The sequence below is a fragment of the Oratosquilla oratoria genome, chromosome 34 (genome assembly GCF_046742065.1).
Source record: "Oratosquilla oratoria isolate Oo_2021 chromosome 34, ASM4674206v1, whole genome shotgun sequence".
Lineage (NCBI taxonomy): Eukaryota > Metazoa > Arthropoda > Malacostraca > Stomatopoda > Squillidae > Oratosquilla > Oratosquilla oratoria.
The window spans coordinates 35,227,790-35,242,899 of NC_134810.1; the positions used below are offsets into that span (position 1 = coordinate 35,227,790).

A 15,110-nucleotide genomic window follows, 5' to 3' on the forward strand; every position below is an offset into this window, starting at 1 on the left:
ACCCCGGACAGGGTTCGAAACGTAAAAAATAACGAGATAAAAGTACTTGTTTCTGAGTCCGGTGCATTTTACTTATTTCATCATGGTTCCTGGACTCCAGCTTTTTCGTACAAACACACACATATATACATACATATATATATATATATATACACATATGTATATATATACATACATATACATATTTGTTCTACCAAGTCAAAAGGCCTTATTGTAATCTACAAAATCTAAATCTATCTCTCTATCTATATACTAAGGCTTTCTACCCCTTATAAAGGAGGTAACCAAGTCAAAAGGCAAATACCCACCCATCCACTACCCTTTCCTCCCCTTCATCTTAGTTTCTCGTGGATGACAAGTCATTCCTGTATCCCGCCCACTGCCCTGGATCAGAAGCAATGCAGCAAGACACAGCACATCCACAGCAAGGCCGCTTCAATTAATCGGCGACCCTCTCCCCTCTCCGTCCCTAAAAAGGCTAAATACAACAAAGGCTTATTGTACTTTGTCGCTTTCTTGATTAGTTTATTCATTGTCTGTTAACGGTCGATAGTGGACTATCAGTTTCTAAAGCTAGCCTGTTCCCTTGACTGGTTTTCATACAAAATTCTATTTAGTCTATTAATAAGAATACTGGAAAGTACTTTGTACACATTTAATAACAAATTAATCGGTCGCTAGCCACTAAAGTCTTCCTAATCTCCTTTCTTGTGATGTAAAATCATTGTAGCATTGCACCATGATTCAGTAACGCTTTCCTGGCGTGTACACTGGATATACAATTGAGCTAATCTGAAATGAACTTCTTCTCTTGCGTCTTTCTGATCTAACTATAATCTTCCCGATACTTTTCCTCGTTTCATACTTAAAGAACGAACGCTACTTCTTTGTATGGAGCTTGTGGTACACTGGTAACGTCCTCGGGTGAATTTACTTCTTCGAGTGTGGTATATGATGAGTAAAGCTCTTTGTAGAAACAGGAAGCATTGCGTCTGGGCCATTGGGATATAATACAACAGGAACGCCCATGTTTACATTCGATGTGAAATCTTTGGTTGCTTTGAGAGGTTGAGATAGTAATCTCACCCCATTGCCAACTAGTTTCTGGTGAGATATTTCTTTGGTGCACCTTATCCAATACATTCATAGCAGCCCTATATATGTCAAGGGTATCCAATGGTCCACGCCGTCAACATAACGGTACATCATATTCTGATATCCCATGATAACATTAACCACATCGCCTCGATGGATATCACCTGTCTTTTCACACATGTTCCTACTCAAAAAGATGTGGACATCGTTATACAGAAAGTCACAAGGGGCTTCCCTCGACACCACGAAGAACCCTTCGACAACTGTTTCTCGCCTGTACCAGAGTTCTCTCCTACTCACACCGAGGAGAATTGTTACAGTAAGTCGACGGAGAAGCAATCCAAGAACGAGTATCTGAGGGGACAAGAAGACCTAATATGTACATTAGATATATTGATGACTGCTTCCTCTCTTTCGATTACTTCACGAGACCTTGTAAAATTAGTCCGGAAATTTAGAGAACTCTGTCGTGCAATTTACTACAGAATCGAGCACAGAAGGAAAGCTCCTTTTCGTAGACGTCAACAATACAAAAAACTCTGTATTCACAAAGACCACCAATAACGGAACCATTATGAATACCAGGAGTGAGTGCAGAAGTAATTACAAGAAATGTGTTATTACAGCATTTGCCAGAGGAGTCAGTACACATTGCAGTACCTAGCAAGATAGTTAGAGCAGGATAGATAAGATGGGGGAGAGGGAGGGAGGGGAGAATTCGGGGTTTAGTGGAAGGAGAGAGTGGGCAGACCCACTTGCTCGTTTAGTTTATAGTCTTTTGGACTTTTTTTTTTACTCATCATGAACTCGAACGCATTAGGTAATACTTAACCAACAATGGGTTCCCTGATACAATTATAGAACGAACATGGCATTCGCCGTACAATGGGGAGATTGAGTGTATCCCAAAACAAAGTGACAACCATGAGGTTATTAACATCTTTTATAAGATGTTTTATAATGTACACAGGAAAGACGAGGAAAAACTATTCGCGGAATAGTTAATAAGGGAGTAACTCCAGCACCCAATATCAAAATAAACTTAGTTTGCTTTTACAAACCGAATAAAACAGCATCACTTAAAATGAAAAGCATGGCTAACACCGGAGAACTTAGTGAGAACAATGTAATGTATAAAGACGCACGCTAGATAGGGAATTGTGCATCTCTTCAAAATACATCATATTCACCAGAATTTCTTTGGAAAGAAGACTTACCTACCACCGTTCCTATGTGGTATTTTTGCTCGCTACACAGAACAATATGACAAGAGACTACCAGCACTCACTAGATATGAGAGATATACCTACAAATAGCAGAGGATGTTTTAATCGAAAAATTCAGACCAACATTGAATACCCAGCAAAAACAATTAATACTCCCCTTAAAAAAGGAGAAAGAGAAAAAAAAAACAAAAAACGGACGAGAATCCTACAGTAACACGATGCTCACAACATTTAATGTACAAAAAGTCACAAACTTCACTGAAACAGGTCATTTACACTTCTGAGCATATAAACCCCAATTATTAACATCTTAAGTATTCCATCCCAGTTAAAAAAGAGGTAAGAAATCTCCACATCTGCAGATACTGATCCAACAGATGAATATTGTAAATTTCTGTTCCACGCTGAGCCATGAAAAAAAAACGCAATTTTGAGCGATGAACTACACAGATCGCCAGAATGTCCGCGGTTATCCAGTTTAACAATTACTGTAAAAGAGAAAATCATTCCAAGAAAGTTATTATTAATAATGTAGTTTTGCTAATGACAATTATTTTGATATGATAATAGTTATGACAATAGTAACAATAACAAAGGTAATGGTAGCAATGATAATGATGATGATAGCAATAGTAATGAAAACAACAATAATGATAATGATAATACTACTACTAGCAATAATGATACTAATAATAATAATAACAACAACAATAATAATAATAATAAATAATAATAATAACAATAATAATAATTATGATAATAATGATAATAGTAATACAATCATAGTAATAATAATAATGACAATAATGATAATAATGATAACAATAATCGTAACGATGATAATGATAATAATAATAATAATAATAATTATAATGATAAAAATAATAATAACAATAATGCTAGTAATAATAATAATAATAATTAATAAAAATAATAATAATGATAATAATAATAATGATAAAATAATAGTTATGATAATAATAATAATAATGATAATAATAATAGTAATGATGATTATAATGATTATACATAATGGGAATGAAATTAGTGATGATAATTATAATAGTAAAAGTAATAATAATAACAATATCAATAGTAGTAGTGATAATAATAATAATGACAGTGAATATGATAGTAAGAATGATAATAAAAATGGTAATGATGATAATGATAATGGTAATGATTACAATGATAATAATGATAATAGTAATAATAATAAAATAATAATAATAATAATAATGAAAATAACAATGATTATGATAGTAATAATGATAATAAAAATGGTAATGATAATAATGACAATGGTATTAATAATCAATAATAAAATAATAGTGATAATAATGATAATAATAATAGTAGTAATAATAATAATAACAATAATAATAATAATGATAATAATAATGATAATATTAGTGATAATAATAATAATAATAAGAACAATAATAATGATGATAACAGTAATGATAGTAATAATAATACATGCATACACCAAGGGCTTTTTCCTTCTTATAAAGGAGGTGATCAAAATCAAAGGCATAAATCCACTCCCACCCATTTCCTCCCCACATACTCCACTCCCATTCACCACCCCTTCCTCTTTTTTGGCTCTTCCTGGATGACAGATCATCCCAGCATCTCCCCCCCTGCCCTAGGTCAGAAGCAACGCAGCAAGACACAACACATGCTCAGCAAGGCTGCTTCATTTAATCGGCGATCCACCCTCTCCGTCCCCTCGTGCAGGAGAAAAGACGGGGAGAAATCCCTTTGGGCTGCGTCAAAATATAATTCACACATATTCCCCTACTCCCCAATCCCCCACCCACTCCCATGCATCACAGCATCATCCATAAACAACCATTCTCAACTCACCCCTATCTTCTGTCTTCTCCTTTCCTTCCCCCAACAAACATCCCCCTCTTTCCCAGTGCCCCTTTTACCCCATCCATCCATCTCATCCTTGGTCATCCCCTCAAGTTCACTCCATCCACTTCTGCCTTCCACACCTCTTTTACTAATCTTTCTTCTCTTATTCTTTCCATGTGCCCAAACCATCCCAATACTCTTTCATTAACCCTATCTCCCAACTCCCTTTCCACCCCCGCTCTCCTCCCCTCTCATTCTATCCAGCCTAGTAACATTTAAACTCTTCCTTTGTTATGTTCCATGTTTCTGCCCCATATAGTGCTGTCGGTACAATCACTCCTTCATACAACCTCCTCTTAGCATCCATTCCCAAATGTATATTTCTCATTACACATTTTAATCACACCAGGCATTTACTTGCTTCTCTCAATCTACACTCTACTTCCACCTCCACTCCTCCCTTTCCCACCACATTCGCGCCCAAGTATCTATAGCTATCCACTTCCTCCAGTCTCTCTCCCATAACACTCACTTCCAATTTGCTACTATCCTCTCCCCTTGTACATCTCATCACCTTAATTTTACCAACATTTATCTTCAATTTCCTTCTTTCGCACACCTTCCCAAACTCCGTCACTAACTTCCTTCATCCCTCCTCTGATCCTGCTACAAGCACAGTGTCTCCAGCAAACAACAACTACCTTATCTCCCACTTTTCTTTAACCATCTCCAATCCCCACTCAATTACCCTTGCATTTACCTCTCGCACCACTCCATCCATGTATAAATTGAACAGTCAAGGTGATATAACACATCCCTGGCAAAATTTTACCTTTACCTCAAACCACTCACTCTCTCCATTTCTAATTCTAACACAGGCTCTACTACTCTCGTAAAAACTCTTGACTGCTCTTAGCAACTTTCCTCCTATCCCATATATCTGCAATACCTCCCACAGTGCCTTCCTATCCTATCTTAAGCATTTTCCAAATCCATAGTTTTTTTTCTCACATTACCGCAAAAATCTGATCCACACAACCCTTACCTGTCCTAAACCCACCCTGTTCTTCACCAATTACTCCCTCTGTTCCTCTCCTAATCCTCTCAATCAAAACCTCCCCAACTACACTCAACAAACTGATCCCTCTGAAAATACTAAACTAACACTTGCCTCCTTTCCCCTTGTAAAGTGGAATTATACAGGCACTCCTCAATCACTCACTCTACCCTTTTTAATACAAACATTAAACAACCTCATCAGCCAGCCCACCATCACTGTACCTACCTTTTAAACACTCCGCATGGCACCCGTCTAACCCAGGTGTCTTACCTGCTCTCATCATTTTAAGAACTGCTTTCACCTCATCTCTTCTTATTTCTCTTCTATTTTCCTCACTCATCACTGTCAATTTCTTAGAGCTTCCCACTGCAACTACCTTTCCCTCCACATTTACCAACACCCTAAACTACTATGCCCATCTTCCTCTTACTGCCATCTCTTCCATTATCATCTCTCCTTTTGAATTTTTACCTTTTCTTCTCAACTTGATTCCCCTCCCCTTCCTCTCTTAATTTCTTTCCAGAACATCTTTTTATTACTTTCAATTTTTTTCTGTCATACTCTTACCCCATTTCACATCTGCTCTCCTTTATCTTATGCTTTACTTTTCTCTTTTCTTTGTACCTCTTAGGATTCTCTCGTACTATTTTGCAACTAATCCGTGAATGTTCGTTTCTTATCTTCTACAATCATCTTTGCTTCATCATCCCACCACTCTGTACCCTTCCTTCTATTTTCTCTCGTCCTCCTTGTCCTACACAATATCTTTGCACACGTTGTGACTGCCTCTGAAACATCCCCATCTCTTCTCCACTCCTAGTTTGACTCTATTCTTCACTCTCCCCCATTCTTGTCTCAGCTTCTTCTTGTACTCCTCATTTAAGTAGTTTACTCTAAGTTCCTCCCTACCTTTTGTCCTTTCCATTTTTCTCCATCTATCCTCCACTCTCAACTTACCTTCCACCAAAAAGTGATCTGATATTCCTCCACTCTCTCCCGTAAGAACATGTACATCCAAAACTTTTCCTTAAATAATCATAATAATAATAATAACAACAATAATAATGATAATAACAATAATAATAATGATTATAACAATAATTATGATAATAATAATAATCGTAATCACAATAGTATCAATAATATCAACAACAATAATAGTGATAATGATAACGACGTTTTCAGGTTCAATATATGTGATTGTTTTCATTGTCACTTATATAGTGTGACCCACGACTGACACCAGAAAAGACATTACTTTGTATTCTAACCATTGATCTTTTCTGACTCTGAAATCGCAATTTGACTACCCTATCCGGCATAGCGACAGATAGCATAGGCGGTTGTCATGCAGTCATCGTCACTAGCGTGGAAGGTAAAGTTGGGATTGAGCTGGACGCAACCGTCAGGAGTGTGTGGATGCCCGTACTTCCAAAGCCCGAAGAGCAGGGAGTCTCCCGTCAACCACTGGTAGAAGTGAGCTACCTTTGCTCGCGCTCCTACCCAATAGGAGTCGTCCTTCAATTCTGTTTTGAAAAAAGAATATATATATATACATATATATGTAGGCCTACCTAGAGAGAGTCTACAAGAACGTAAATTTATAATTTAATCACGATAGTTTAGTTATTCATGTAATGCACAAGCCACGCCCTGATCTCTGCTTGTGTGTTTCCACGCAGTACATTTTTGTCCAATTAGGGGTAATACGCACTCCTATTGTGTCCAGGACTGGAGGTTTGGTTGGTGAGCGTTGCTTCGTTTGAAATTAACGAAGAGGGGTTTAGTGACAGTGAATGAAGAACAGATGCAGCTACTCACCCATGGCCATGATTCTCCCTGCGACGACATCATGTTCCTGGCGGGACCGGATAACTAACAAGTCTCCTTGTTCTTTGCGACACCATTCTCGTGCCTCAGACCAAGTTGACTGAAATCGAACGACTCTTTTAGGGCGGATCAAGTAATCACACAAGTAATTATTTTTGTTTAAGATAATGAACTTGCTTTTCTGGAAGATATCCTGCCAACATATTACAATAAAACGAGGATTACCTCACGGAACTTGGCCGGAGGCCTCCCACATACTGCACTGTACATACGAACCTTCACATTGTAGAATAGTAAACAAAGTCCATTTACTTCAACGTAGCCAAATGGGCATTGGATCAGTGGCGACGTTTCGCAGAGACAAGCGTTTGTGTCCGAATCAGAAGTTCCTCCTAACTTGTAGTTCTCGTAGAGGTAGATCCAAGTTCTATCGTGGTACTCTCGAGGAGGATGGTACCACTGTAGCGTGGCCAAGGGAAGAGGGACGCCGCTCATCCACCGCCAGACACAGTCAGTGCCCTTCACCCCGCCAACCCAGTAAGTAGCTGCAGAGAAAGTGGACTGTACAATTCACAGTTTGTAAATAATGCTACAAATGATATATGTGTGCTATTCTAGGTACTAGACTAACACACATTATCGCAGTAACGTCTTAACGTCACATGACACCACTATATAAACGACCACATACTTGCTGCATTTAGTCAAATATTGTGATAATAACACGTTTGAGTACCAGTCCTATTATATTTTGTCGGTATAAAAGGGAATGAGATTAAACACTGGTATCTAACCCGTATTGGTAGTAGTTGTACATTAGCCAACCCGCCTGTGTCAATCTATCCCTTTTTTCTACCACTCGCTAAATAATTCCTTTACCACCCTAGCCCTATTACTCTACCTCTCTTTTGCCGTTATATGGTTTAACGTCACAAACTTCTCCCATCGGAAAGCTAGGATGGTGCCCCTTACAGAGGACTTTTCCCGTTATACTATAGGTAAACCTGGGTTTGGGGTCAGTAAGAATAGTACCCACGTATTCCCAACATATTGTATAAGGCGTAAGGTGGTATAGGGAGCGCTGAAAACCTGCACCCTTACTTTTCCAAATGTAATTCGCTAAGAAAAATGCATGTGAAATAGATCGAGAGGGGGGCGGTAATGTTATGGACTAGTCAGTTAACAAATATCCCTCGATCCTAAAAATCGGTGGTATGAATGTGCGTAAGTGTAAAATGCATGTGAAGATAATACGAATCGCGGAAGTCTGGAGTGAACCGAAAATGACAAGTGCAAGTGATATGAAACTGAAGATAGTGTGTATGGACAGATAAAGAAAAGAGAGGGCGTTTCTGGTTGAAACTGAGTGAGTGGACTTCATGGTGTTAGGGGATATATATGCAAACGTGGGCTCTTTGAAGTGGGAGTGTTTTAAAGTGCCTAAGGTGAATAATAACGAAGAATGCTTGATTGACATTTGTACTGCAAGCTCATAGCTGTTGTGGATGACACATGTCTAAAATATATATTGAAGTATACATAGGAGTGTGAAGATAAAGATATAAGTATGAATATGTGTTCGTGGGTTAAAAATTGATGGGAGACATCAAATGTGACAGCTGAGAAGGACAGGAGGGGACATTCGGATAATTATAAACGAAAATGGGGAAGAGAAAGAAGTTCAGGTGTGAATGTCGTTGTTTCCAGGTTAATTTCAGATTTTCTAAGGCGCAAGTGTCAAAGCAATGATAGTACTGGTAGTACTTATCCTATATTGCCTATGTTATAGATATATTTTATAGATATATTTGGAACGGTACCTGAGATTTGATTCAGAAGAGGTTCCAAGTGCCCAACACGGGGTTTATATTGTTTACTTAGCTGGAATACATTCTACAAGATATTGAGTTGCCTCTGGAGTCTACATTACTCGATACTACTAATCTTTGTTTTTCTTATTCATGTCTAGCTGCAGTTTGACTTTGGGGGGTAGTATAGGTAAGATTTGTCATTGATCTAAGTCCCACCTTCTATTTCTTGGTGTGTATCGTTTTACACGGTATATTGTGCCTTTGCTTGGTGTATCTTTTTTCTTTTGCATATTAGAAATTATAACACTCAATAAATCCATACTTTGTGTTTATATTTCGATAGTCTTGTGCACTCTAATTTACAAATTGGAGAACAGTGGTGGTGCAAAATTAGAGAACAAGTAAATGTGTTAGGGAATCATGTGATTTGAAAATAAACAGGTCCGTTTTGAGGAAATGAAGACAAGGGCTAAGAAGGCCCGATTGAATGCAAGAGTAGTTACTCAACCAAGTCCAAGCAAAACAGGACAAAAAAGCTAAGATTAGACATGTTTCCTATGGACAACGAGGTCCCGTTGACAAGCGATAATTAGGAAGTCAAATACAAAGACGACGACGACGAGAATGTACTTACGTTCGGAGAAGGAGAAGATTAGGAAACGGACGAGTGCCTCATGTTCATCGAGCGTTTCGAGGGAGGCTATCTGGGCGCCGCCATGGGCTGCGCACGAATCCCAACAGTCCTGCCAATGGATGTGAGCGCCATTCGGGTAGTAGCAACGGTCACGCACCCGGTGGAATTTCGGTGGACAAGAGCCTGTGCAAAAATGAAGTAAAAAGAACATTAAAGAAGTAAAAGCAAAATTGAAAAGGTGAAAAACAACTTTTTGAACTTTAGGTGCTGTGGAGGGAGTGAACATGAGGGGACGTCCTAGGATGAGGTGGATGGATGGGGTGAAGGGGGCTTTGGGGAAGAGGGGAATGTCTGTTGAGGAAGGAAGGGAGAGGACGGAAGACAGAGGTGAGTGGAGAATGGTTGTATATGGATGATGTTGTGACTGCATGAGGAGGAATGGGCGGGGGGTTGGGGGTGGGGTAGTATGTGTGAGTAAATTTTGACGCAGCCCGAAGGGATTTCTCCCCGTCCTCGCCTTATATGCAAAGGGGGACGGAGAGGGGGGGTCGCCGATTAAATGAAGCGGCCTTGCTGTGGATGTGCTGTGTCTTGCGACACTGCTTCTGACCCAGGGCGGTGGGCAGGGTGCAGGGATGACCCGTCATCCAGGAGGTGCTCAGATGAGAGGAAGGGTGGGAGGGGTGTGGAGTGTATTTAGGTATGAAATGGGTGGGAGTGTTTTTATGCCTTTCCCTTTTTGGCTACCTCCCTTGGAAGGGGGAAAAAGCTTTGGTATAGGTATGTATGTATGTAGGTGCTGTGGGTTTCGTCTATCTTGCACTTTTTATTACTTCTTCCTTGGATGTTATGTTTTCGGTCGTATATGTTCATTTGTTACCAACTTTATACAAAAGTGTATTATTTATTCATATATTTATTTATTTATTAATTTATTCGTTTATTTATATGTTCGTTTACCTATTTATATATTTATGTTATTATTATTATTGTTGTTGTTGTTACTATTTAATGAAGCAGCCTTGCTGTGGATGTGTTGTGTTTTGTGATATTCAGGGCAGTGGGTGAGATGCAGGGATGACCCGTCATCCAGGAGGTGCCAAGATAAGAGAGAGGGTGGAGGGGAGTGGAGTATGTAGGGGATGGAATGGATGGGAGTGGTTTTTATGCCTTTTTTTTGGCTACCTCTCTTGTAAATGGGTCATACGTGTGTGTGTGTTTGTGTCTAGGCGTGTGTTTGTTTACTTGGTTGTTATTCCTAAGATGAGTTTTATAGGAACGATATGAATTTCTAAATTTTGCCTTCTCATATCTAGTTCAAACCCATACATTGGGTAGTTCTGAAGTACTTTGATGTTCAGGGTGTGAATCACCCTTCCAATGGTCATCCATTCAGTCTTACACGGGAAAGAGTACAAAGGGTGTCATCAAACAGTCACAGTACTTTTTATTTCAATTCTGAGCTGGCGGGGCTTCTGCCACCTCACCAAGAGGGATGCGGGTCATGGGCTCCTCCAGCTACCATGCATGCTTATGTTTGTGTGTGTGTGTGTGTGTGTGTGTGTGTGTGTGTGTGTGTGTGTGTGTGTGTGTGTGTGTGTGTGAAAGAGAGAGAGAGAGAGTTTACCTAATTTACCTAAATGTTGTTTACAGGAGAGAAGCTACGATTGTGAGGTACCGTCTCATTATCCATCTTTCATACAAAGCTTTCAGTACGCTTGATGTCTTTTGTATTGGGATATGTCTTCTTTTAAACTAGAACGGGATGTAACACATTTGTACAGAAAACGGTTGTTCTTTTTCCTCTTCTTCTTTTCTTATATCCTTCAGGAATGCAGTCAACTTTTTCCCACGGGCTTGGAACGGCCTCTTGTCCCAACTCAAGAAATCTGTCAGTCTTCTTCACTCTTTTGTTTGGTCGGAACACCAGTCATGTCCCTTTTTTTTATCTTCTTGCTCTTGGAGATGATATGTCTAAAGCAGTGGTTCTTAACTTTTTTCAGTGCCTGTATCCCTTGATTATCTAAATTCTCGTACCTCCATCTAATATAAATACAATGCAAACCTATGAAAAGGATTAGTTATACATTGTTGATAAATTATTAGATATATTCAGTTCCTGAACAAAGGTATTTTTTATTTCAAATTAAAAATGTCAATTAGTAGAATACAATGAATGCACATGATGCTTTCTCATGGTAAATATACAGTGCCATTGCACTGGCTATCATGTCTCGTACCCCCAGGTTTAAGGTTTCGTACCCTTTGGGGGGGCACAGGTACCCCAGGTTAAGAACCACTTGTCTAAAGCGTCTAACTTCTTCGTATAGGTTGTCCACTTAGGTGAGGAGTTAATCCGGTTGCTACTCTTTGTTTTCTTTCGATCGTTCTTTTTGTGTGGATACCACGCAACCGCTGGATTGTCTAATCTCTATAAAAATTTTACCTTAATAGTTTCTTCTCTCCGTGTAGCGAAAAACCACTTTTATATTCACCAATAGTCTGCATGTCTCGTCCACAGTCCTGATGTGTTTGCCGGGTGGCAAATTAATTATCCAAGACCAACACTCCCAAATCCTAGTTCTTTGCTTTCGTAATTGTGTAACTTCCCCTCGGGTAAATCACTTTTGGATAGGAACTATATACACTACAATAGTCTTGGATCATGTGTTGGACTCGTGATCGATAGCTATCACCCTCCCGGATATAAGCTCAGAGCTTGTGTACACACACAACTGATTTTCGTGGGAGCGGATGCTACTCACTACTGCGATGCGCTTCAGCCCAGGCCGGGAATCGAACCCAGGATCGCTTGGTTGTCAGGCTCAGCCCGTACCACTGGACCAGTAAACCTGTATGAGCTTATGCGCACGCGCGTGTGTATATTTACCATATTTTATTTACCAATTGTAGTGTACAGGAAAAGAGCTCATGAGGTCCTATATCTTACTCTCCAGTTATCATACCTTGCTTAAAATTAATGTGTTTTCGCGCGCGCTTATGCAAGAGTCTAATATTTCTGTATGCACAAATATAATGCATATACATCTATGGTCTACGTGCAGTTAGTTATCATACAGAATAACATGTTTCCACATTTCAAGATACGCTATATACAGTATACTGCACTGCAGGCCCGTGCAGAGGGGGGGGGGGGTGCCCGAGCACCTGCCCCCTTTGCCCTGTGTCCCAAAAGTGCCCTTCACAAAAATATATAAAAATGGATGAAAAATTATTTCTCACAGGCTTTTTCCATTTTCTTACCATTCAGAAATTATAATGTGGAAAATGGTGTTGCATCCTACCGGATAGTTGCCAAATACGAATAATATAAAAGAGTGAAGTGCCCAATTTCCTGCCCAAAGCACCTGCCCCTTGCAATGTCTGTGCACGTTACTGCTGCACTGACGAATTCAGACCTAACTATAGTGTTCTTCCACGAGTGCAGAACACAAAATTAGGTTTGAAATTCTTTGATACTCTAGCAACCACGTGCATTTGGTTACCATACATAGATTTCCACATTTCAAGATATGATATATACAGCATACTACATTGACGAATTCAGACCTGACTACAACATGCTTCCACAAGTGTAGAACACAAAATTAGGTTCGAAATATTTTTGTAATCTTGTAACCACCACGCGTGTGGCTCTCTCGTCGCCGAATGTACTTACCCGGGAGCCGGGAGCTCTCTGGCGATGGCGTCGTGCTTGCGAGACTTGCCAACCAGATCAACGCAACCACGTACAGTGGCATTGTACCTGCCCAGTATACCACCCGCTCAGCATTTTATACTCTAGTCTGTGTGTGTGTGTGTGTGTGTGTGTGTGTGTGTGTGTGTGTGTGTGTGTGTGTGTGTGTGTGTGAGTGCGTATGTTTGTGTTCGTATGTGCGTGCGTGTTCAATTGTATCTACCTAATTGTAATACAAATGGGCTAGACTTGTGGAGAGTATCATATCTCATACCTAGTTTTAATTCGTTTATGGTTTTTATTTAAGCTACACCAACTTCTTAGCCATTCTAGGAGTAGATGCATCTCTGTGGAAATGTGTTTCGTGATATCCTGTAGACTTTATTTTCCAATTTGTTTACATAACCTCGTGACTCTCCTGTCCCAGACCAAGAGATCTCTGTCAGTTTATTTATTTATTTTTCATTTCATGGCCCAAGTCACCTCTTTTTCTTTTCTTTCAGATTAATCTTTTATTTATTTTTCGTATGTTTTACTGCAGTATCGGAAAACAAATTCGTCGCTGCTTGTAGCACTCTCTCGATCCTATGTCATGTATGCGGAGACGACACCAATGCTGCATGTTGTAGTTTAGGGTCTATGAGCTATTTTAATGTCTTTTTCATTATCTTTTCTTCCATACACTTAAATAAAAACACTTACATGTTCGTTAAAAAAAATTTGTCTCACTGTGTGTGTGTGTGTGTGTGCGTGTGTGTTTACCTAATTGTAATGTACAGCAAAGGACCAACGGTCGTGAGGTCCCGTTTCCTCTCTAATTTATCAAACCTAGCATGTGTATCCTATGAAAATAAGCGATTGACCTAGGAGATAATATGGCTGAAAGAAAGAAAAAGAAAAGAAATAAAAAACAAAGAAAAGAAAAAGAAAAGAGAAAATGAAACAAAATATAATTGAAATAGGAACTTAGTCTCATTGCGCAAGTTTAACGAGAAAATATTCACATACAAAAAATATTCCTTCCAGAGCTCACAAAATCAAACTAGAAAAAAGGAGAGCCACTGTAGAGATTAGGTTGTGACAAATCAAAAGACGAATGGAACACACGTTCATTTGAAATAGTAAGTACTCAAAGTATACGGGGTTTCTAAATCACACACACACACACACACACACACACACACACACACACACACACACACACACACACACACACACACACACACACACACACACACATTTTAAATCAGTGTTTACAAGGGAGAACATACAACCTGAAGAGATTGAATGGAAAGAGAAAGTCCCCCCTATAGAAAAAATAGAAGTATCAAAGAATGAAATATTGATACAATTGAGTAATCTTGATGTCAGAAAATCACATGGACCAGATGAAATAGCAAACTGGATTCTGAAAGAATGCAGGAATGAACTGGCAGACAAAATACATAGCATAATAAGCAGTTCCTTGAAAGAAGGAAAAGTTCCAGAAGATTGGAAAAAAGCAAATATAGTACCTATATATAAAGGAGGAAATAAAGAAGAACCTACCAACTATAGACCAGTCTCTCTAACAAGTACAATAGCAAAAATTTGTGAAAGAATTATCAAAAAAGATGGGTAAAATACTTGGAAAAAAACAACGTACTAAATCCAAGGCAATTTGGATTCAGACAAGGACGATCATGCGTCACCAATTTAATATGTTTCTATTCAAGGCTAATAGATATAATACAAGAAAGAGATGGATGGGCTGATTGTGCATTTCTAGACCTAAAAAAAGCTTTTGACAAAGTACCACATAAGAAGTTGCTTAAGAAACTAGAATCTGAAGGAGGAATACAAGGTAAATTACTAAATTGGATGGAAGACTTTTTGCAAGAAAGAAAAATGAGAG

General features: G+C 39.0%; 1 protein-coding gene across 1 annotated transcript; it reads right to left on the reverse strand.

Moving 5' to 3' along the window:
* Positions 1-6,335: 6,335 nt before the first annotated feature.
* LOC143018387 (C-type mannose receptor 2-like) lies at positions 6,336-13,280 on the reverse strand. The gene is made up of 5 exons (XM_076173744.1): positions 13,199-13,280; positions 9,520-9,702; positions 7,351-7,619; positions 7,066-7,174; positions 6,336-6,770 (listed from the first exon to the last, which is right to left on the reverse strand). Exons 1-5 carry the CDS (start codon positions 13,278-13,280, stop codon positions 6,556-6,558), a joined length of 858 nt encoding a protein of 285 aa, XP_076029859.1. The 3' UTR covers positions 6,336-6,555.
* Positions 13,281-15,110: the final 1,830 nt, after the last annotated feature.